Source organism: Mycteria americana, chromosome 9 (genome assembly GCF_035582795.1).
Source record: "Mycteria americana isolate JAX WOST 10 ecotype Jacksonville Zoo and Gardens chromosome 9, USCA_MyAme_1.0, whole genome shotgun sequence".
In the NCBI taxonomy this organism is placed as follows: domain Eukaryota; kingdom Metazoa; phylum Chordata; class Aves; order Ciconiiformes; family Ciconiidae; genus Mycteria; species Mycteria americana.
The window spans coordinates 16,847,045-16,872,198 of NC_134373.1; the positions used below are offsets into that span (position 1 = coordinate 16,847,045).

Consider the following 25,154-nt stretch of genomic DNA (forward strand, 5'->3'; position numbering starts at 1 on the left):
GAATGGCCTTAAAAATATTATATTCTTGTCCTGACTACAGTTGTTTTTACTTTCAAGACAGGTCCCTCGTTAATCCTTCAGAGGAATACATCAAGCATGAATATGACAGTTCATTTCCTCCAGGGCAACGGTGACTTTGAGACTACTATTGCAGTTCGGATCTTACTGACTAGATTCTTACTAACTTATTTCCAAGTCAGTACCGTCCTCAGTTTCAAAGGATGGTTGCTGTTGGATCAAACACTACTTTGGAGAAACCAAGAGCCAGCTTCCTCCTGCTGAGTAGCTGGTACCATCTCTATTATTGGTGTTGGTACAGGCCTCCCTGGCTAGCTGACACCTTGCAGGTCTCCAACAGCCTCCTGCTGAACACCCACTTGCCCCGACAGCACTTCTACCTCTGTGGCTTCTCCTCTGAAGCACTTCTACCAGCAGTTTCCTTCTACAACAAAGTTGCCTCTGCACCTTCACAGACAGAGAACTGTAACCACGTTCACTACTAATCTGGTCCAGGATTCAGGTTGACAGGTCCAGGAGAAAGACATATCTGTGCAGGCTTCACTTTTGTGAGCAGAGTAGAGAGATCACTTTGTCAGCACAGTGCACGTTCTTCATCAGCTCTAAATTCATTCATGAAACTGCTGCGAGTGCTCTTCCTACCCCATTTCCACCTCTTGATTCTCCGAGTATTTCCCTTGTTAAGTGCTGCATCCCTTGCAGGGAAAAATCAAACAATCCCAAGCAAGCGTTCTTCTTCACACCCTGCTAGCCTTTGGCTCCTTGCAACAAATTCACAAAACGGACCACACTATAAACCTTGAACTACAGGCTCTCCCCTAGCAATTATCTTCATTTCACTTCCTATGGATCAGGAATGGGTTCTTTTCTTATCAGGTGAGTCTACCTCATCTACTCACAGTAAAAAGGGGAGCAAGACCATACATGTGTTCTTTGAACTAGTTACAAATAACAAAAGATAATAAACATTTTCTCTGTGTAATTACAAGCTTAAAGATTTTGCATTAAGGGGTACATAGGAAAGTTCCATCAGAAATGTTCAGCAGAAAATGTATGTTATACCGTATCTTGGTTGCTCCAAACTGGCCTCAATCTATGATCTGTCATCCATAAAAAAAGGTGAAAAAATGCTCACTTCATCACTGTGGTTGTTATTATTATGCACATTCTCACCCATATAAGAGATGGCAGACCCACTGACTTCCCCACAGAAAGCTGAGAAAGCATCAGGTTTAAAATATATTAACTATGGAAGTTATGAACACAAATATTTTGCTTCCAAAATGATGTGATGCAATTGTAAACAAAATCAGTTCTTTTGCAGCAGGTGTGCTTTTCAAAGGAGAACAAAGGATTTACAGGGCAATACATATTGAAAATTACATTACCCTCATAAATGCTGGATGATCTTTGCAGGCAATATTCTTGCTGTAAATCTTTACTTTTCCTGAAATTGTATCAGATGTTCCATTGGAGGAAAAATAAAATCTTGCTTGTGTATCCACTTTTCTGTTCACGTCAACACTCAGATTATAAAGCAGTACTGCAAAATAAAGTCCAGGGAAAATAAAAGTTATAAGAACTTTAAGTGTTATAATTTTTCATGAATTTATGATAGAAATTACATCTTCTGACTCACTTCCTTCAGTATGTTCCATAATATCCATTTTGAAATGCTCTGCTTAAAAATTCTCTGACATAAATCCATACCTAACAAAAGCTTCTAGCCCTCTGAAAATTGATTGCATCATGACTGATCCCTGATACATGGTTTTACATCAGGGATAGTTTTGTCAAGTTACATTTATAGCTTTCTATCAGAATCTATTTAAAGAAAACACGCTTTAGTTACTTACAGGGCTGACATTAAATTTCACCAGATAAGTCAACAGACACTGACAAATATTGTTTAACTTCACAGTTTTTTCTATTTAAGTCAGCATGAATTGCTATGGTAACAAATTGCAAATAAGTTTCAGAGCATTACTGATCTATTACTTCTTAATCTCTGCCAAAAGTTGAGTTAGGATATCTAGAATTTCCTCTAGTCTTTTCTATTTAAGTTGAAAAGTCTTATGTCCAAAGGTACTGGATTACCAGCAAGGGTAATCCAGTCTGACTGCTCATCTTTCACAATAAATATGAATTTCAAAAGATTTGAACTTGAAACTTTACAGTTCATTGTTGGATGCGTTCTCTGCAATGTGTTCCTAAAGGATATAATATATTCTCATACAGAAGATTTAAGCAATTTAATTTTATATACCATGTATTTGCAGGGCTGTTTGCAGTTTACAAATAGCACGTGACAAGTAGGTTAAAAGCACCCAGGCAATACAGTCAAATTTAGACAGTAAATTATTTTAAATAAGTTCACCATGAACATTCCCTCCAATAGATACTGCTTCAAGCAATACCAGTTTTTGCCAAAAGCAAAATATGCATTATATAAAATATCATACAAGATATATTTTTCAGTAATTTTGATGGGGCTCCCTCTCTTTCGCATAATGTTCCATAATGGTACGATAAGGTGCTTGAGCTGCTTCATGAAGGGAATGCCTTTTCTCTATTGCTAAGTGGAAGACGGCATCCTACACGTCCCGTATGGTTTGGTCCATGTCTGGGAGGACTGCTTTTAGAGGACATCTGAATATCATGCTGAATAATCCATTTGATTCTACAGTAAGAAAAGACATTCACCCACCATTAATTCCCTACCTAATTGCAAAGCAATAGCCCAGATATTTGCATGTGGAAAGTTCAGACAAACTTGACAGATACTCTTGTTGGGCCCTGTGCAAAACAGAATATGGTCCCTGGGCAACTATGTAAAAGAACGTGTTCACAGAATAAATGCACTCTATTTCTTTGTGAACCCTACCCGCATACTATCTCATTCAAAAACCTATCAAAATGATGGATCTAGTTATTATGATGCTATGAAAGGGACCACCTGAAACAGCATCATTACAATGTAGTTCAAAAGTATGAGTGTGAATCTAATAACACCACTGTTAGGTAAGTTAATTCAGGTACCGGAATTGGCCCATCTGTGATGGTACTGTTTTAGTACTGCTGCAAAACCCATGTGAAAATATTACTAAATTGTGCACAGCCCCAGCTGAACTCTTTAGCATCACAACCCAGCTAGCTAGCTAAAAATTAGTCTTTGTTTGTCTAAACCAGTTGCCATCAAAACTTTAGATTGCATCGTTCATGCAATAGACAACTTGGAGTTCTACCTTCATCTTCACAATATCTCACCTTTTTAACATCACTGTCTCTTCTAGGCCATGTAACCCTGGTAGTCCCAGTAGGGATGTGCTGTTATTCTAAATTGAATACAAGTGTAATGGCACGATGTTACAGGATAATTATGAGCTGAAAAAGGTATCCATGCTTTTAATTTTTCATTGTACACTGAACTCAGATTAATCGTCCACTAAATACCAATAGCATTATTCTGTAGACAGGTGCATTTAAAATGAATACATATACTGGAATTTTTTCCAAGTAGCTTACCAATATAACCTGGTACCTCTCGTCCTGTATAGGTAAAGCATATCTTCAAATTCATACAGATGGCAGGCTGGTCATTTTCCATGCAGTTTAAATTAGTTCGATTTATTGAATTAGGATGTTTTAAAGAAGCTTCAACAATTATCACTGGTTTTGTTCTAAGAATATAAAAGAGTTAAATGTTCACAAAACACTTCACAAATAGCTTACAGAATCTCTGCAGAATCTAACAATCTCTGACAGAATCTATTTTTATATTTTATAACCAACATTTTTTAAACTATCTGCGTTTTTCAGAATCCAAATAGTTGTATGCACATTATTTGTTGCCTCAGGAAGTTTCAGAATGATATTTTCTTTTTCTTCAAGGTGTTTACCTAAATGTTTCAGTTGTAGAGCATTCTAGAGCCTAATGACTGAAGTTCAAGACATCAAGAAGAATATCACAAGGTTAAAATATATTACTGAGTTTTATTAAATTGCATTTAAAAAAAAATACAGTTAAATTGTATGGTCTTTAAAAGCACTGAAATGTAGCAATCTCACCTCAGCACCACAGCAGAATCAGAGAGAAATGCACCAACTGCTACATCTGTACAAAAAAATATATCAATAAGCATAATTTCTCAATAGGAATTACTTCTCAGGTACAAGCATTTTGTAGCATGTTCACCTTTTGGTGAGCATCAAAACACCATTGGCCCTGTATTTATTAGAAGGCATATGCTAGTATTCAAAGGTGTTGTTCTCCATCTAGATGATTCCTTGAACACTTGTCCACTGTCCATTAACGCTGCGTGCTAATTTGCTGGACTTACAGATATTGGTAATGTGATAATTTCATTTCTATTCCACGTTTAAGTGGCTGATACTGAAGGACAATTCAGCTAAATAGGAGGTACTTGCCTTCCTTTTAATCCAAACATTCAATATTGCTATACACACACACATATAGATAAACAACTCCGTTATATATTTAACTCTATACATTATATGTATGAAATTATACATAGAGATAGATAGAAAAAAAATTATTTATTCCAAACTAACTGAAAACTATTCATGCAAGAAGGAAAGAAACATACACAGTATATACACCTCTCAAATGAGGTAGCAAAAGTGAATCATCAGATAAGTCTAAATGATATAAGGGTCTGAGGATACGACTCCCAAATCAGTAAACAGGTGACCTGACAGCAGACTACTTGTGCACTACCTCTTAGCCCAGCATTACAAAATAACCTGGATAACTTTTCTGTTGGCATAGCCAGAGCATACAACATGCAGTTCATGATAACTTTATGCTTTTACACCCACAGGGGCAGGACAGGCAATACCTGACCCGATATAATGCTTATCTGCATAATGTCAAAATATTTTGACTATATATATAAAACAATGAGTATGTAGTTGGAACCAGCTAAGTGGTTTTACACCGAATTAGCACTTCTGTGTCATGCCCACAAGAACTCCACAACAGTCTTAATCCAATGCCGTGAGCTCTGACTCAGGTTAATGTATTGTTCACACAGAGTGAGAGTCATGGAGCTCAGTGACTCCTGGCAAAATCCAGACTACATGAAAAAATTATGTTTTTCTTTCTCTTGTGCACTATGATCTTACTATTACAACATTCTCAGTCCTTAAATAATAGTTAGATGACCATAAAAACTGACTGCTTGGCCTCAGCTTTATGTTTGTTTTTTTTTTTTCTTTCCCAAAATGCAAGATGTGACATGTCATCTTAATAACAGATTTTGCTTCTGGTAAAAGTAACAAGTAGCACGGTAGGGTTGTTCCCTATGAATCTCTACTCTTTTAAAAATGAAAAATAAACAAAATTGTTTAATTCACCTTGATAACCATTGTTATCTGCATCAATGCCACTTGCTATGGATTGTCCAAACATGCTTAAAGAATTACTGACTTGATGTCCTTGTATTCTCTGAGGAGGAAAAAAGGAGAAGAGAAAATTATTCTTGGAAAGCTAATCTTTGAGTTACAACATCCAATGAAAAATGTTAGCACAACCATCCTGCTGCTGAAGGCAGTTACCTGCTTACCTGTGAAAGTATACCTCTGAAAGTAATATTCCTCAATTACTGCAAATGTTATATCCTATAAACCCTGTCTGAGGCCTCCAAAACAATTTATTTTTCTGTTACAGGTTATATTATGACTGGAAATCATAGACTATGTAAAAAATTTCTGAAGTCTTTTACAGTACCTCAGATGGTCTGACTGTTAAATGAAGGGAAAACCCTCTCGAATTTAAACTTAAGGTTTTTCTGGATTGATTATTTTTCATTGAAAAAGCATACCTGTGAAAATGATGGCGTTATTCCATCTTCCCTGCCATTGTATATATAAATAACCCCTTTTAGATTATCTTCTTGTGGGGCCCCAATTGCTACATCTGTGGAAAAACAATTTAACAATAATCAGTTGACTAGGAAACACGAACAAGGAAGAGTTAAAGAAATCCAAATCATGATGCATGCAATGGCAGACCAAATTTATTTGACTGAATTCAAAAGAAGTGCTGAAGATAGATATAAAGAAAACGGAAACAATACAGAACAGCTCAGTAATCTGACTCTGCCTTAAGTACTGTGTTTCTGGTCCAAATACAGCCATTTTGTTCAAGACAAAGTCTGTTCCTACCAATACTGAATTTGACCTTTAAGAGATTAAGAGGTTATTATGGAGAATAGCCAAAATGATAATGGTCTTTTCAAAAAAAAAAAAAAAAAAAAAAAAGCCTTGTGTTCATGGAATTATGATGATTTTCCTGCACTCTGCACTCTGCTATTCCCACATGGATTAAATCACTGAAACACAAGAAGTACTCTTATTACGCTGCCTGAAATGAACCATTTATTTTTCTGTGAAATGTCCTTAACAGCTGATAACAGGCTTGAACAGGCATTTAACACAGAAATGAAGGTAGCTGGTTTGTACAAAGGGACATGTTTTATGCCTAGCTGATTTAATCTCAGAGGGTTGTTGCAACACATAAACAAACCAACCAACCCACCTACCTACCCACTCCCAACAGCCCTTACCAAAAAGCCCCATGGTTCAAATAGCCAGAGGCTGTTAATCAAAAAGTGGAGGGGGGAAAGGGGAGATGAATTACATCATCTTGAAATTCACTAATATAAATTAATAACTGTGAACTTTCATTCACAAATAAGAAAAACTGAACTATCTGCAAATCGGAAATACTGTATGCTGCACCAAACCAAAATCACAAGAAAAGCAATGCTCTGACGATTTGGTTTTACTGAACAATTCTCTGATTGAATCCATACTTTGGTGACTAAAACACACAAAATACGTTATGTTTCTCTACTGGTGAGATGAAAATAGGACAGCCAAGCTGTGCCAATTAAAATTATAGATATGTTCTTGAGGTTAGATTCTACACCAACACACATGCCATTATCTTCACAGGGTTGATACTGATGGTTTAGATCATTGAAGAAGTTGGCTCCACTGTGCTTTTTTCTTACTTACTACAGACAAATGGTGTCTAACACCCAATTTCTCTTTATATTTTGCTTCCAGCTGTTTTTCTTACAAAATTTCTTTTCCTCCTGCCACTCTCAATATTGCCTCCACTTTTTCTTTTCAATGTTTTTGCTCCCTTCAAAAGCTAATCCACTTGTTTGCTCCACCTCTCCCTGCAGTTTTAGGATGCCCGTTTTACATTATATTCCATGTCGCGCATCTACTCTGCTATGCTGCTCTTAATTTGATTTTACTTCTCTGTTCTCCAGCCCTACATTTGAATACGGTTTTCCTTTGCAGTTTGCAAATGTTTTTGGGCAAAACCTGAAACTTGTGTGTAAAACTGTTAAGGTAGAAAACAGGAGAAACAATATTTAACATGAATTTGAGGAACAGGTACCAAGGGGGGGGGGGGGGAGGGCGGGGGGGAGACTACTTTAAGGAAAAGGAGACCAGATAAGAAGAGAATGACTGTTCCAAGCTTTGCAGGTTATGGAACAGGACCAAGAACACAAGACAAAGGGAAAAGAGAAAGGAGAACCCTGGACAGTAACTGCAAATAAAAAGGGTAATTCAGAAGCATGAAGAAAGACGTAGACCTGGTAAAGAAACAGCCCAGAAAAAACTGAGGTTTGGCACAAAGGATATTAGCTCCCTGCAGACAGTCCAAGTTTTGATGATGGAAAAACTGAAACAGTTTATGAATTTTTGAACAGTAGCAAACGCCTGTCGTATTTTTATCCTGTCCCTACACAGCCTATTGTGCCTGCCCTTCTGCTGGAGGGGAGCACATGCCAGTTTTTCAGACAGGAATACTGGCTGTTCCTATTTGAAACCATGACAAGATGAATGAAACCACTGGGCAGGTCCCCTCTGCTTGTCTTCAGTCTAGCTGGAGGCCTCCCAGTCAGCTGTATTTTTGCAGTCTACCTAAACAGCTAGTGAATGGTCTTGGAAGGAGAGAAGCTGAGAGCAGTAGACCATGGGGCTTTCTGTAGCAAATACATTTTAGGCAGCCTGACTGGAAGCAGAGGGGAAGTAGAAGGCCATGAGAGTCATTCTAGATGTTTTAACACATCTTACATCCTTTCATCTGTTTAACTGAAATACTTTTTATCTATAACTTTCACATGACATTCTCTTTTCAACGTCTATTACTTTTATGCTTATTACAGAAGTTAGACACAAGTCTGGAGACTGAATCTCCCTGCCCTGTGAGCAGGTTTCACCTGAACAACATCAATGGAAATTTCAGTCCTTGTCTCTTCATATTTGAGAGGGTGTTTCAGCCTGGGTGGTGGGGAAGGAAGGGAGGATATTCTCAGTTTCTGTTTAGGCATCTAACTTTATGTGCCTCAAACAGATCCTCCTGTATAGATAATAGGAAGAAAAAGCTCCCTCAGAGCCCCATTAACATTTTAAATTCACTACTGGGGCACGGCCATTGAAGTCCTTCCCTGTGTTCTCCGTCCTGGCCCCACTGGGAGCTAGGCAATTCAAGAGTCATCTGAGGGCTTGAGTGGGAAGTTGTCCCACAATAGTCTCCCAACTTGCAGGTTGTTTTTGATATCCCCATGTGTTTAGTACTTCCTATTGGTGACACAGAAGCAGATCTTGACTCAACGTGTAATTTTTATTTACGATGTTACAAAATTGCCAAATTGTTCCCCGACCATTGTCTCAGATGTCTAAAACAGGATTAGGGATTCTACTTGAGGTCCAACATCCAAAGTTACAGACTATGTTATCACCTTATGCTCACGCTCTTTATTAAACCTTATCTCTTGGTATTACACATCAATGACCGTGAAACAGCTATGTTTCAAATCAGTGGCCTAGAAAAGAAAGGTCAAGTCACCAACTGAAAGTCTTCTCAGACTTCCATAATCCTCCTGTTTATTGTGACAGTCCACTGCTCAGAGAGAATTAAACCCAAGGGTTTTGTTTTGGGGTTTGGTTTTTTTTTTTTTTTTTTTTTTTAAATATACTTACCTTCAAAACCATCATTATCAATGTCTCCTAGATTGGCTATGGACTCTCCAAACCTGGCTGCATACGAGTCACTCCCGCTGAGCTCTATGTTCAGTTCTACCATCTTTGCCTCCTGAAGAGAACAGAGCCAATGGCACATTAACAAAGCATCTTCCAGGTGACCTGGAATATTACTCAAAATGTTAAAACCACCTTGGACGCCAATATATAATCCTACTGAATTCCTTGATGCAGAAGCGAGCGTTATCAAAGATATTTAACAGTATTTAGTATAAGAATAATAAAGAATAAGAAAATTGTTCTTTAAGAAAGATAACAGCAATATGTTCCCACCGCAAACACCTGTAAACAGCGGCAAGCTCGTATCAGAATACAGGGGCTTACTGTTCTGTGAAAACTGTGTTTCCTAAAAAGGTAGTAAACAGTAGCTGCTTCAAAGCTATTGTGTGTGCCTTAGTTAGTTGTAGGTATCCTGGAGTGACTTAGTTCTCTGTGAGGAAAACATGTTAAGAAAATGTTAATTGCAAGCATAACAGAATAAATATGTATTAGTGTGGAGAGGAAGGAAGGGAAGTAAGATACGAAGATAAAATTTAAAAAGCTAGACAAATTCAAAAGCACACAAAAAATAGTGATTATACTTTCACTTCTGATCCTTAAAAAGAATAAAAGGAAGCTAGTTCTAATGCATGATCTGTCCAGTTACTTTATTTGCCAAACTGAGGACTACCAGTCTCTTTCCTGACTGGTACCACTAACTGCACGCAAGTTTTTCATTCCTTCTTTGTTTCTGAAGTGCTAACTAAGCTGCTCTTCACATGCTGGTTCCGTGGTAAGCATGGTAATGGAGGAGAGCTTGCAAAGAGGCTGCGCTGGCAGGCTGTCACCACCTGAAGTTACTATGAAACAAACCCACTCTGTCCTCAGTTCTAACACTAGCGTAAGTAACAACGCGTTACAGTTTATACAGCTAGCCTTTGCAGGTGTGCTACACAGTCCTGCTGGGATTGTCATCGCGGTTCTAGAGTTGTTTTTCCTATAGCCTGAAATACTGTATGATAAGAGAAAGGAAATTTCTTCTTAGCTTGTTATACTAGAATGACTGTGTTACCATGTGTTTTTAAGAGAAAATACTTACAGAACCTGAATTGATATAGACATAAACTCTTCCTTCTTCTCTGATGGTACTTTGCATTGGAGCACCAACTAGCAAGTCTGAGAGGCCATCTGAATTCAGGTCCACAGCACAAACTGCAGCTCCAAAGTAAGAACCGAGCTGTGTGCAAACAAGAAATCACATTATTTTTGAATTTTGATGAAGGTATGCTAGAAGTTCTAAGGTGCAGAAAAGTAGTATGAAAGATTTACCTTTTTACCCCTTAGTTCAAATAGAATATTTAGTTGCTTCTCAATGCTAAAAATGTATGCCTAAAATAAAAAGAAAATATAAGTGGAGTTGAGCAAACAGTAATCTGAAATACTTTCCTGTGCTTTCTCTACAGCATGTGCTAGAGAATCAGCAAAGCAACACACAGTATCACAAGGTATAGCTATTTACTATTTCCTATCTGTACCTTTCTTTAACACCATACTTCACAGCAGTGTCATCTAGAGTATCTTCCCTCATTCCTTCTTTGACTTTTCTCTCCATGAGAAATCATATAGATATGATACTTGTCTTTAACACGTTAATCTAAATTGGAAAATCATGGGTGGGTATGCGGGGGTATATTCTTCAAACCAATACTATAGACAATCTCTTACTTTACCAGTCTGCTCCTGTTGGGGAGCCCCTCCAATTACTTCCGTACTGGCTGATGTCAGAAAATGTCCAGCTCCAACTGAGTATCCTGTAAATTAGAAATGCACTATTCAATACTGGAAATGCTATATAAAGAAAAAAAAAATGGGAGCATGACGTATAAAAGCTGTCAACACCACAAATTATTGCAAGTCTGACATTCAGACCTCATGCAAGTTAGCAATGAAAACAGAAAAAATTTTTGAAATACAAGTAAAAGGTCAATACAAAGTTCCAGCAAACAGAAACAAGTGTCAGAAACACTCATTTCTTCCCACGATCTCAATTATCTGCCATACTTCAAAAGCCAATAAAATAAATTGCGAACACCTTCTGTTAATGCATATTCTATAATTGTTCAGTGAGTCCATATTGTAATACAAATAAAAATGATCAATGTCCATACAGTGCAATGTGGAAACACTTGATTCAGTTGTTACTCTGACTATTGCTGTAGCTGGACTGCAGAAAAATGAAATGTAGTGCTACTGATATGCAAGTGCACATATACATACACACACACATAGAGCATCATGGACATACACGTATGAAAATGCCAGGGACAAATTGGAGCAAAAGCTTGACTATGTAATAAGAAAACATTGCATCAGCTTTTGTAAATGAATCTACGTAACAAAGTATTTCTGTATGTGGAGACAGCTCTTAACAAACAGGACCATATTTTGGTGCAGATGTCCAGCCTCAGAATTGCAAACTGAAGGCCAACACCTTAATCTGTAGCTACACAAGTCATCCTTACTCTTTCCAAAATACATTATGGCTAAGTTGAAACAGTTAAGGAAGACAGTTAACATTCTGCTACTCTTACATTTATTGAATGACTGTTGATTTTCACAGCATACAAAGAAAATGGAAAAATAATCTTGGATCAGATGAGAATGAGCCTTAAATCTTTCACCTGTGAAGACAGCTGTATAGAATTCAAGTTCTCATTAAGCCAGCTTTTTCTTTTCATATTTTAAGCTAAAAGAGGTGCACAAGGCAATTTATCACTTAAAGTTCAACACCTAGTTTTTACTTATTCAACAAAAAATTAAGCTTAAGTGGATGAACCTTAATTTACCTCCTCTGACCTTTATTTTCTAGTTATTTTGGTTTTGCTGAAGTGTAAACATTCGTAATTCTAATGAGCTTGTTTTGATTTTTCTTTTTTAAAAACCCAACAAAAAACCAAAAGCCAAACACACTAAAAGAAAGTATAGTAAGCAGATAGTCCTTATTTTTACTGTGGTATTAAAATGTTTGGCGGGGGGATCACATCACTGACCTTTTAAATTTAAAGGCATAGTCAAATGAAATTTTCTTTCCAACCCCAGAATTCTCTCCTCTTTACCATTACTACAGTTTTTCAGTTTTCTGAAATATCATTAGTCATTCTCAGATTCCTAAAAGAAACTGTCTATTACTTTGCGATTTCTTTAAGGCAGTTTGTTAAGTGCCTAAGGTTACTCTTCATCAGGCCCAGCTGATCTGGAAGACTGACTGACTTATCTAATTCCTTTTAAAGAAGTCAGTTATTAATCTCCAAGGTACTCTGAAGTAGTCAAGTAGTCACTGAACATTATGTATTACCAGCTTCTCTTTCTAACTTCCTTCTTTCTTTTAATTGTCTGGTACTTAAACAGCTTTGTTTCTTCCAACTTATGGAAAAAATGTAACAATACTTTTGCACACTCTTCCTACAAACTCTAATTTGTCAATTATTACTCTTTGACAGTTTAATGAAAAATGCAAATAAAGAAGCCAACTTCTCAGTCCCTGCCAGAAGAAGGATAGTGTAAGTAGATAATTCTGTCTAGTCACGTGCTTGAATTACACGCTGGTCACAATATACTTCCACCACCTGGTAAGGATATTTTTGTTCATTATTTAAGGGAGAGGCAAACTCGGTCTTCAAAAAGAAAAATCTTTGCTAACAGAATTAACCCTAAATAGATTTTGACCTTAAACAATGCCAAAGATAGGACAGAACAGAAGCTGAGGGAGGGGAAGGAAGGTACCTTTACATTCTTTCAATCAGATTACGTATTATTATGAGGGAACGAAGTGGAGGTTTAAGTAGCATGGAACAATGCAAAATTTACGGTTTATCACAGCTGCAACTGTAGAGACACACAGATGAGCCAATGGTCCCTTTCTTCACTTTCCTGATAGAGGACACATGGCTCTGCCAAGCTAGCATGCTAGCTGTTATGATTGCACCAGGTCACTGGAGAAGTGTTTGTGAAGCAAACTCCAGCTGATCTCAGGTCCTGGATGGCCAAGGGAATTAGGAGATACCACACATGTGTGGGAGGGCTTTCCCTGCACCCTCCCCAGCACAGTCCTTATGCCAGCTTTTACCCATTTGCCTATATCTGGCTTTTGGCTATCAATGACTTGACTCATTCATTACAGAAATTCTCACTCTTACACTTGTAGGAGCAGAAATCTGGAATGAGCTTTTTTCCCCAGACAGGTGCAATACTTTTTCTGCTGATTGTTACTGGAAAGCTGGAGCAAGCATTCTCCTATGAAAGGTTAGAAATGTTACTGGTTAACCATAGTGATCCAGGTATCTGATCACCTTTTACCACCCAGAATCTCTTCCCGCAGAGCCTAACTGCAGCCTTTGCAAGGCTCAGTACTGAATTCTGAAGTGTTAGCCACTGTGTATTTCGTAACAGTCATTTCGTAATGTATGCCTGCTTCCTATTGGCAAAAGAGTGAAATCAAACAGGAAATGTTTATCTGTGTGAACCGGATCTATGAATGGGAAAATGCAAAAACTAATGGTCACAGGCAAAAATATTCTTGCTCAGGAGTTCAGGAAGGACAGATGAGCTTTTCTTAGTGTGTAGTGAGAAAACCGAAGCTGCTGATGGCTCTGGCATAAACCCCTACAAATTCTAGCACTAAAGTCAGCTAATTACTTGGATATAGGTACATAAGTAGAAGCTTCATGGCTTTCTTTGCAGACATTCGTAGATAAGGCTTGCCTTCCCGTGTGTCCAGACCAAGATATGGTTGGAATTAAAAAAAAAAAAAAAAAAAAATCACTATTGGAGGAAAGTCTGTCTCTTAAGATCATAGCATACTTCCCCTTATTGACAATGCAATTAAGATTTGTTTCCTTGCAGCTTTCACTGTAACCAACTTTTCATATTTCTGTTATAGGTGAAATCATTATGTCTTTTGCTATGAAAGCCCTTGGCAGCATTTCAGACTTAACAGTGAAGTGCAAACCATTGCTAACCAGAAGCAGATCTCTAATTTCTAAATCAAGAAATGATAGAAACTCAGTGGAGAGATGACAAAAACAGAAATCCAATGTTTGAGAAGCTTCCATGTACAAAGAACAGAGAGGAAGCCTTATAATTAAATAATATTTAACAAAATCAGAACACATCTTTAGAATTGTCGCTTCTGGGATTAATAAGAAAGCACTGATAAACACTGTGCACTCACTCCAAGATCAGCTATTTAGCTAATTCTTTGACTTATATTTTTGTAAAGTATTAAATATTTTTAAGTACCTAGATAACTGCCAAATTTAACTTGGTTATTTGAATCTGTATAAGCATGGATTGTATTTGCAGTTGTATTGTATACAAAAACAGAACCAGTCCAATAAAATGATCCAGGGGCTCCCATTATAATTAAGTCCTAAAAGAAAAATAAAACAAAGCCATGTTATTCACATTTAAATATTCATGAAGATAAGCAAAACAAGTCAAATGTGTTTCTTTAGATCTCCTGTGAACTCAGTGCAATGCTACTGGAGATGCATCTGGCTCAGTACTGGGGGATTACCACTAGATCACAGACAACATTTTTCAGACTTTCTAAACATATGGTTATTAAAAACTTTGAGCTGTGAACAACTTAAGAGAGTAACAAACAGGGTATTCTCTTCTCAAAAGAGTTTTTTAGAAATCATAATCTTAGGGTGAAATGGAGATTAAATAATACAGAATATTACTCTGTAAAGCAAGAAGGTAAGCGTTATTAGTGTTAATGTTACATCAAACAGATTACTTTAAAGAGAATAATAAAACTTCACACTCTGTTATATTCATGCCCTTTTTCCAGATGAAAAGTAATTTTGGATTTAGTAAGGTGTAAAAGTATTCTTGGGAATAAAAAATAAAAGTAGTAGCTGGGAATTATCAATGCAAGTCTTATCAAGATTCAATTAGAAATAAATGGGAAAAGTCTGGTTTTTCCCTCCCACAAAAACAGACAGTGTTAATGTTTGCATTTACATATACACTTTTATGTATGTATGTATACATATATGTAAGTATATATATAGAGAGAAGTTTGGTATCTTTAATACACACCTCAATGTAAAAACTAGACATTCCAGCTTGGCATGACCCGTGGTTTTCTCCAAACTTTCGCACATGATCTGGGAATGGGCAAGAAATATTAAAAAGAATGAGAAGCATGTAGTTTCAGAATTTGTTACCAGGTCTTCAACATAAGTTGAGACAAGTTAAAAAAAAACAAACAAAACAGGGTTGGTTTTCAGTTCTGTAATAAAACTAAAAACACTGGTTTCCACTGTATAGCCTTTAGCTTCAATATAGTATTGTAACAAACTCAAAACACTCTGTATCACAGCTTCCTTTGAAATCTTGTGACTTTAAAGGCTATACTTTTCTTTATAAATTGTTCCATGAATGAAATAGCACAAATAGTTTGAGCAGCACAGCTAGACAAGCTTAACTCTTCTCTTCCACTCTGTATAATTCAGGCATAATCTGATTGACAGGCTTACATATCTTGATAGGAGTTGCCCTGATGCTCCACTAGTGCTCTGAAAGGCTTGTGTTATGGCTGTCTTACACATATTGGTATCTATCATCCTTTGCAGTTGTCTTTACATCCAACTCTCCCAGCTCTGTTTTCCTGCTTTTCTTTGCTAACTGCCTCCCATCAGGGTTCCCTTCATCTCATCCATAGATTTGTTCACTTAAAAAGTCACCGAAGACAAAAGCATGATTTCACCAATGCTCATAACAGTCTCCGAAGCCAGCAGCAGGACGTTTGATGGCATTACTCTATCGGTCTGCATGGAAAGGCCAGATTGTCAGCTCTTCCTTGCATTGGCAAGGGGCAGGGTCATGAGATCATTCTAGATGGGAGGGAGGTGTGAAAGGGAAGGCAGGGAGGGATTTGTTTGATAGCTTCAGGTCTTGACTCTTATTCTGCTCCTGCAGTCCTTTGAGGAAGGACCACTGAAGGTCTCACACCACAGCAGTGGCCTTGGCAGGAGGCAAGTAAGGAACAGGGACACACATTGTGTCAAGGAACTACAGCAGCTTTGTATCAAAGGCTAAGGAGCAGATGGCAACAATCACTTGCAGGTATTACTGCTGCTCTGCTGTGAGGCACTCTCCTGAGCAGAGCAAGCAAATGACAGAGCAAAGGAAAGCAGGATGTCCTCTACTGGCCTATTTTTGAGAAGCACACATCCTTCAGTGATCCAGTCCAAGGAGCAAGTATTCTGATGCCCTATTTAAACTAGTTTTTTGAAAGCAGCTTTTTTTTGAAGTGATAAACATCTTGCTAACAAATTTACATCATAAGTTGGGCTCGGTACCATCAGCACTCAATCTTCAAACCTTTGGCTGCAGAAAGCCTGCTCAGAGCAGCACAGGCTCTTCACAAACTCTGCACCATGCAATTATGTATCTTACTCTTCCCTACAAAGGGCCCAAGCATTCCGCTTACCTATATAACACGGGCATATTCGTCTGCTCAGTTCAGTTCGAAAATCAGAAGACACAGCAAAACAAATACCGTATGGGAGTTTGTGTTCATTTTTTATGTAAAAGATATTTTTCCATCTATGTCCACAAGCCTATGGATAAAGCACAAACATGACATTTGACACAGAAGTGTACAAAAGGTGAAGGTAGTCTGACAAACAGACACGCAGCTCCAGTGGTTAATACATACAACGATAGATCCATTTTCTTTTGGCTGCCTCGACAAGCTGACACCCAGCCACTGATTATCACGCTCTTCCACACAAGTCTTCCCACAGCGCTCTCCATTGGGGTTGCCTAGGACACAAAGACCAATGCTCTGAACAGGGGGACAAGCTGAAGGGCCACGTGGTGGGTAACAGGAGCACCCAAGAACCCTACAGGGAGACTGCAGTAACTCAGGTTTGGTGGACCTGACCTCTGTCTGTTTTACACAGGCCACATAGACTTTCCACTTTCTTCAACTGCAGGTAGCCAACGGGAGCGTACTGGTTCTGAACATGATAGGTTGGCAGTGAGGATTGGCTTCCCCATCATTATTGAAATTAAGACAGAAAGTGACATTACACTCAGTCTGATGAAGGGTTGGCTTTGCAAGTGTTCTTCAGCCTAAAAGTTCACAAGAAAAGCAAGTAACACCCATGAGTGCTACCTAAACTCTAGCCTAAAGCAAGCATCTCTCCAACCACATATCTATTGGTAGCAGACCTTAAAATGATCTCTACTGCAAACGGCTATCAAATAAAGGGTGCATAACTGCACTCTCTACTGGGGATGTCAGATCATTATGTATGCATGTCCTGTGTACTCCTTGCACTGTTGCAATTATTTAGCAGTAGCTCTTTGTTTTTTTTCTTAAGGAGAGTTAATTTTTAAAACCTTAGAGGACATAGTGAAATTTCTTCTAACTCCCCCAAAAGGGCACAGTATTGCCGAGTTAGCAAATATTTGCTTCCTTCTAGTAAGCAGTAGTGGTACCCATGGTAAAGAGAAGCTACACATTTAAAAGTATTCTAAGTTACATGAAGCAAGCTTTTCATTTGTAAGATGTTTGTATGAATAAGCATTAACCAAATTATTGAAACAGTATTTTCTATGCATCAGCATGACACAGTTTATGAAAAAAATTCTTATAAAATAAGGAAACACATCATGTCATTTGAACAAGCTCTTCTGCATAATTTTTAAGACTCTCCCAGATCCAGTGCAGTTACTGGTGAACCTGAAACTTTCGAGGTTTAAGGGGGTTAGTTACCCAGGAGAGGGCGCCAATACGGATCACAGAGTACCAGTGCTGACGGGACATAGTTTGAGAGGGAAACACATAAATCAACACACCCCCAAAACTGTGCTCACACCAGAGGTGAAATTATTACTGTCCAGTGCATTAGAGAGTTTAAATAAACACGGTCCTAATTTAGTGGACTTGCTGAATTCATTTTATATACATACAACTGCACAATACTGATTAAGTATGGAAACAGAGTAAAGGGACACACCTTGTCTATTTAGCAGAAAAGCTATTTAGCAGAGAAAGATGAATGTATGTAGCAAAGCCCACAGACATTCTCACAACCAACACTGACTTAAATGATTTTATACCTAGGATGTAATGGACTTTTTGAGAGAAAATACCAGATTAATGGTCTTTATCACATGGTAAGAAAATGTCAGGAGAAGCATTTGTAGGAATAAAACCCAACAACCATCCTTATTTCAGAGCTTGTTGCCTACTGTTTTGTGACCGGCCTAGCAATTGACATTTGTCTGAAAAAACTGCTGGAGGCTTGATTTCTTCTACTTCCATACTATCTCTCCACTTTTTCCAAACATCACACTTGCTCCCTGCTCCAATGGGAAGACCAGAGTAGTGCAGTCAGGAACCTCTCACCATGCTGCAGAGAAGACAACACACCCTGCACACTGCAACTGTACTCTACCTTCTTCCAAAAACAACACCCTTCACAGGGTGAAGAGACATCTGACCTTCCTTCATCTCTTCTTTACCACACTTCCTCCCCCATGTGCCTTTCCCTAAGACATCAAGGAAATAGTATGCAAAATCCAAGTAAACAGGAACCGACCTTAGCACTCACAAAAACATCACATTCAGTTGTCTTTGGGCCAAGAGATTTTATGTTACTGTAATTTAGTAATTCCTGTAGGCCACCTGAGGAACAGTAATTAACAACATGTGGGCTCTTACTCCAAGACAAGCATGAAGTAAAATGCCTTACTTCAAAAATCTACTAAAAAGAAGCTGATTTTTCTGCAGGTTGTCAGTTACTGAGATTCAAGCGATAAGCTTCTGAATTCTCCTACTTGGCTAATGTCAGTAACATGAACTTCCACGTACTGAATATATACCATTTTCAGACACAAGTTTGGAATTTAGGTTTGGAATTTAGTTTTGGAATTTAGTTTTGGAGTTATGTCATGTAGAACTCCTCACTTCCTAAGGGAGACATTTCCATGGTTTGCATGAATTATAGAGCATGTTAATCTGATTGAAATCTCCTCAGAAAACAAAATTCCATTACACTCCCACATGTAAGAATTAATCCTCCTTTAAATCAGAAAAGGAACTTCTGGTAACTCCCTTCTAGTAACGCTTTCCATCTTCTTATGACAATGACTTACCTGGGACTTGCTTTATATGGATTTGCAGGAAATGGAAGAAGTGGAGAAGACCAGTGTCATAAATTTAGATCTCAAGAGGCTTTCTGAGACTTTCTATCAGTAAGTCAAACAAGACCAGATAACGATGTCGTGAGAGATAAGAAGTTTTGCTCGTCTCAGCACTTCATTCCTGTGCCTATTTCAGAGGTCTGTAACAAGAAAAAGCATGACCATTCCTTCATGCTCCTTGGATTGTATTCCCCTTTTCCTTGGCTCCAGCATATGTTCTTGATTCAGGTTCACTTTGGCCCTCTGCTGACCTGCTATCTTATGTCTCCTCTCTTTCTCTGACTGGCAAGTATTCAACCACATTGGAAATGATAGGCCTTTGTGGGCAAGAGAAGCGTGAGCTTGACATCCCAGACACTGTGATGAGCCCCTGCTCAGGGTATGACATTATAAAAGCTTTATCGAATGAGAAGAGAAAATGCTGTATTCTGCACAAGCAACAGAACAGCACTGCATAAGCTCAAGAGGACATGGCAGCTTGGTTGCCTCAGGGAAAAGGAGCACACGCTGTCATAAAGTCACCGAGAGATAAGTAATTGCCCAGCCTGTGTACATTACACAGCTGGAAGATACACTTCTGCTACAATCCCCGCTGCACGCATCCACAGAAACAGCACAATCGCATATAAATAAGGTCACAACTTACAAAGCCACTTCTAGCTTTGGCCTCAAGGACTCCAATACAGATGTTTGCAATGTCATCTGAGAAACCAGTTTTATATAACTTGCTCCAGTGCTTTCCATGCCCAGCAGCCTCCCATGATCCTTTTTATTCTCCCAGAACTCCTCTGGTCCTATTGCCAATTGATTAAAACTATGAAGTCTACTGCAAAGACGACAAGCCTTCTGATATCCTGCTCCTAGATGTCAGGGCCTCACCAGACACTTTTTTCATTCATCCAGGGCAATCTTTTCTCTTTTCATAGATTTGACAGGTCTTATCCCTCTTATGTCCCTCAAACCACTTCCACCCAAAACATTTTAGTTAAGTGCCAGCTGTTTCCATAACTCTGTAACAGACCTAGGTCCAAAAGGTCCTGTCTTCCTTGGAATAGTACGGCTGTTTCAAAGGAGATCACTGGCAGAGTATGAGCAATGCAAGTGAGATCAAAAAGCCAAACTACCAAAGGCAAAACTTACTGAAATCAAAGTTTAACAAACACAGGACAGCCTTTTGGGGAAAACCATTAACTGTTCACTTTTCCATTGTAATGCTTCAGCTGGGGGAGCTAGAGGGCAATTTGTTCATAGGTTAATTGTAGCAGGGACTTAACGAAGGGTGGAAGGCTGAAACTGAGGGCAGAGCTTTCCAGCCTTATGTGAAACAACGTGTGCTGAATTTTCTGTGTACATTTGTAGTTAAAACTTTTTTTTTTTTTTAGACTGGATGGCAAATTTTATAAATTATTTCCTGTATTTTTAGCCAATTAATCACTCTGTTTCAAATCTGAGAGCACTTTTGTTGAAGAATTTCTGTAATGTTTTGCAAGTCCAAAATGTAATAAGTCAAAACATCTAAAGAACTTTATGGAAGTCCCTCTGCAATAATCTAAAACTACACCAAACTGACGTGGGCAAGGTCTTGAAATTCAAAAGACTAGAAGACTCGTAAAAGACAGACACTTAGTGCTCCAAATAGTAAACCTGAAGCATTGTATTTATGCCTAGAGCTTGATTACAAGCCTCTGCATCTAACATAAGTTATCGTTTAAAAATACTCCAAATAGAAATAAATCAGCAGTCTAGAATACTTGACACCATTGACAGAAGTACTAGAACTAGAAAAGAAACTCTCAAAACATTACTCCACTATTCAACAATCAGAGAGATGTAAAAGTGCCAGTGAGGGTCTGGGAAGACAGAAGATTTGCTAGTGTATCTCATGGCAGCATATCTTATGGCTCCTCTCGACTCTTAAACCAGCCCAGACCCCTGCAACACCTTAAACAACATTAAAATTCTCTAAAGTATGCCTGGATGAGTTACTTCCAGATGCTGGGATGACTACAGCTCAGGACTATTCCCAGCAACTCCTTCTCTACTGAGGAAGCAGATAGGAATGTGTGACATAGAAAAATACAACAGCAGTTTTGTGTGATCAGGGATTTCCTAATTGTGCATGAATCCTTCATTAATTAGTTATGCCAGTTTCAAGGCTACTTTAGTGAAAAATAGCAACAAAGTGTTTTAACATATTTATGTCTCTAAGTAATTCATATCCATTTTATTACAGAGGCCCAACATTTGGAAAAACCCACTTCTATTGCCTGTTGTCACCTCTACGTTTCTATGACTCATAATTAGAAACTTATTACCTCAGAGATACTTTTACTGAAAGAAATGTGAATTCAAGTGTTTAAGAGAAAAAGAGAAATAGCTATTTCTCAGTTTGTCTGTCCCAGCAATGTAATATATCCCTGCACATTTTTCAATGGAAATTACCCTATTCTATGAGATCAGAACCCAAACTTGGCACTGGCAAGAATCCAAGCAGAAGAATGAGGAGGTCACCGACTGAAAGACACTGTGTCGATAAAACCATTATGTCCAAAAGTTGCTGACAGGCTGAATGAGTTAGACAAGAGATAATTAAGTTCAGCTTTGCAATCGCAAGTTCCCTTGTGTATTTCTGTGACTGCTTGGCAGGATGGCAGCAGTTTAACAAACCTCAGATACTATCCTACTTCATTTACATCCCAAGCACCACAGCCACCTTTGGCTTTTTCATTGACCTGTTTTACAATAGAGCACTTCTTTTCAGTATCTATTTAACTTCAGAAATACGGTAGACGTACCTTAGTGATGTAAAGATGTCATCTAGCACTAAGGGAAACAAACATTTTGCAAAAATCTCTTGTGGTATCACTGTTTTTAAAAATGCAGGACAAGACAGTAAATATCATTGTGTAACCTGCAACCTCGAAACTCAGGAATAAAAACTGTGTTAAATTAAGCCTATGGAACCACATAAACATTTTCATTCACCTGTTGCACCATTTAATTTAGAATCCCCTAAGCTACTGAGGAAAAGCCCATCAAGCAACTTCATTAGAGCTTTTGTTTCTCCTCTGGCTAAATGAGTAAGTTGAGAAATACTGCAGATGTATGTAGTTTCCAAAGAACCTGAAACTTTCTACCCTTCCCCTCCTTTCCTTCCCCCACACAGTGAAGGACTATTTTTACCTCCAGTCCAGGAATAGGGGTTTATTGCCTCTTAGCATACACTATTTCACCACTTTAGTTGACTTCTTTGACTTTTGTAAGCCTCTTCTTACAAACAAGCAGTTGGAGAAAAAAGCTCTTTGTTATATATCATTTTTCAATAGATATAATATTGGAATGAAATTACTCAAAAAAAAAAAAAGAAAAAGAACTACTTGGGCTGGAATAAGTTTAATTGCAGTTCTTTCTATGAGCGACTGCTTCTTTTCCTTATGTGGCTACAAGTAAAGCACCACTGAAGTATCTTATGTTTTTGTAGCTTAGTTACAAAAAATAACTCTTATTTCTGTCTGTGGGAAAAAAATGGATAGAACCCATCAGTTCTCAGCATTATGCATAGATGTGTAAATTGTTTTAACATTTTTGCCACAGAATGCTGCATTCTGCCCTGAAAGCCCATCAGTCCATGGTGCGCTATTGCTTTCATTGGTTTCAAATATTTTGAAAACCCTTTCCCGCGCTTCCTACACTTACTGGGCGGCAAGTTCATAGTTTTTAACGGATCGGATGTTCTCAGCAGGATAGAAAGTTCAGGAAGCTATTTATGCATAGCATAGGAGAGAATGAACGGCACTGTATGCAACGGGGACAAGAACAGAGCCCAAAGCAGTTCATGCATATTCACGGTAACCCACTGCAACCCACTGCAAAGTGTTCTCCCTTTTAACAAGTATCAAACACTTGGAAGTTGGATAAGTGCATCCAGTTACATCTCCCAAGCACGGGGCGGCTGGGGAGGTAGAGAGGAGTTTGGTTAAATGCAGGAGCTGGAAAAAGTAATTCAGTCAAAAATAGCTTTGTTCCCCTGAAACTCAATTCTTCAACAAATCTGCAAGCAGGGAGAACCCATCTGCAAGACAACTGTGGTTCAGAGTTACTTTAGGGTGGCTTCTACGAAGGGAAGGCTTTGCAGAATAAAAGACGATTTAGGCACATACTTCCACCCCCCCTCTCTGAGCTAATTACATTTGCCCTCTGCTCTGAAAGCTGAACTAGCTTGCTGCAGAAAAGTACGAGAGACAGACCGAAACTCTCACGAGGCTTTTGAACTGCGTGCTGAACGGTGTGAAAGAAAACTGTGGGAACAGGAGCTGTCACATGCGATTTCTCTAAATCGAGTTTTCGTGCATTTCTTTCTGTCTACAGAAAAAAAGGTGCCACCGTTGCTGCTCTTCGGCAATAGCGTTGATCTCGCCCTTTAGCGAGAGGTAAACGCCACTTTAATCTGGAAAAGACCCAGGAGAAACCGCCTGCAGCCCGTAGCCTTGAAGGCAGCGGCAGAGGAGCCGCGGTGCGCGCAAGGCGGGCGGGCACTGACCGTCCCGTCCCGTTCCGCCGCCGGCGGGGACAGCCCTGTCGCCCGCCGTGCCCCTCCGCTGCCCACCCCGGCGCCCACCGCCGGGGCCCCGCCGCCGACTCACCCAGCTGGAGCTGCTCGCACCGCCCGCGGGGGTTCCTCCCGATCCGGCACCGGAAAATGGCCCCAGGGTTGGCCACCGAGATGTTGGCGGGCCAGCTGGCCCGGGGGGCGCCCGCCACGAGCCTGCGGGACAGAGACGGCAGCGTGAGGGGCCGCGGCCGGCGGAGCCGGGAGAACGCGCGACGGGCGGAACGGACCCCACGGGGCCGGCCCGGCCGGGGACTCACCATCTCTCCTCGCCGTGGCGGTGCAGGAGAACCGAGTACCCGAAGAGGGTCCCGTTGCCCCCCCGGAAAAGCAGCGGGTGCTGAGTGTCCAGGTTGTAGGGCCGCGCCGTCGGCAGGCACTGCCACAGCAGGAGCAGCGGGGCAGCCCAGCCCGCAGCCCCCCTCGCCCTCTCGCAGCTCCGCATGGCTCCGGCCGGCCTCAGGCAGGCGGGCGCCCGGCGCCGGCTTGCCGCCTCGCTCGGCTCCCCCGCTCGGCGAGAGGGCAACGCCGCGCCCCCGCCCCTGCCCTGCCCCGGGACGGCGGCAGCCCGCGCCCTGCGCCGCCTCTGCTACCGGCGGGCCGGGCCGAGCCGAGCCGGGCCGGGCCGGGCGGCCTCCCCGCAGCCCAGGGTGGGGGTGTCCCCTCCGGATGGGGGAGTCGCTCACCGCGCCGCCTCCTCCCGCGCAGCGGCAGCCCCTCTTCCTTCCCAGGCGGCAGGGGTCGGGTTTCTCCCCGCCCCGTCCGCGCCCACGGGGGTGCTGCGGAAGGGGGCACAGCCCCCGGGACTCCCCCGGGCAGGGCACGGCCCGTGGGACGCGGCCGTCCCGACCCGCGCCCCCGGCGGGACAGCGAGGGCGTCGGCCCCCCTCACCTCACCTCACCTCACCTCACCTCACCTCACCTCACCTCACCTCAGCCCCGGTACACCTGCCCGGAGGGCGGCGCGGGAGAGCTGCCTGTGTGCCGGGCCGGGCCGGCGAGCGTTTTGGCAGCAGAGGGGGAAGGGAGAGCCGGCAGGCTTTTCCTAAAAACTCCCCGCAGACTTTCCCGCCCCAGCTGCTCTTGAAACGCCTGGGCCCAGTTCGTTCAGTTTCCTGCTCCCGGAGCACATCTCCCCTGAGCACCAGCCGGGGAGCTCCAGCCAAGCGCAGAGGGAAAGTATATGGCGGTCTTCTGGGGAGGGAAACTGTATGACGAGGTTTGCGTTTTCCTT

At 40.4% G+C, this 25,154-nt stretch overlaps 1 protein-coding gene across 1 annotated transcript in view; it reads right to left on the reverse strand.

Moving 5' to 3' along the window:
* ITGA4 (integrin subunit alpha 4) overlaps positions 1-24,365 on the reverse strand; it is a 37,770-nt gene extending 13,405 nt beyond the window's left edge. Inside the window, exons 1-15 of the mRNA XM_075511489.1 lie at positions 24,181-24,365; positions 23,955-24,076; positions 16,814-16,920; positions 16,586-16,715; positions 15,190-15,257; positions 14,383-14,512; positions 10,810-10,895; positions 10,414-10,473; positions 10,184-10,321; positions 9,046-9,157; positions 5,862-5,956; positions 5,395-5,485; positions 4,087-4,132; positions 3,544-3,698; positions 1,407-1,561 (exon numbers count right to left, since the gene is read on the reverse strand). Of these exons, the coding sequence (XP_075367604.1) occupies positions 1,407-1,561; positions 3,544-3,698; positions 4,087-4,132; positions 5,395-5,485; positions 5,862-5,956; positions 9,046-9,157; positions 10,184-10,321; positions 10,414-10,473; positions 10,810-10,895; positions 14,383-14,512; positions 15,190-15,257; positions 16,586-16,715; positions 16,814-16,920; positions 23,955-24,076; positions 24,181-24,365 (1,680 nt within the window). The remainder of the gene's footprint in view (positions 1-1,406; positions 1,562-3,543; positions 3,699-4,086; positions 4,133-5,394; positions 5,486-5,861; positions 5,957-9,045; positions 9,158-10,183; positions 10,322-10,413; positions 10,474-10,809; positions 10,896-14,382; positions 14,513-15,189; positions 15,258-16,585; positions 16,716-16,813; positions 16,921-23,954; positions 24,077-24,180) is intronic.
* Positions 24,366-25,154: the final 789 nt, after the last annotated feature.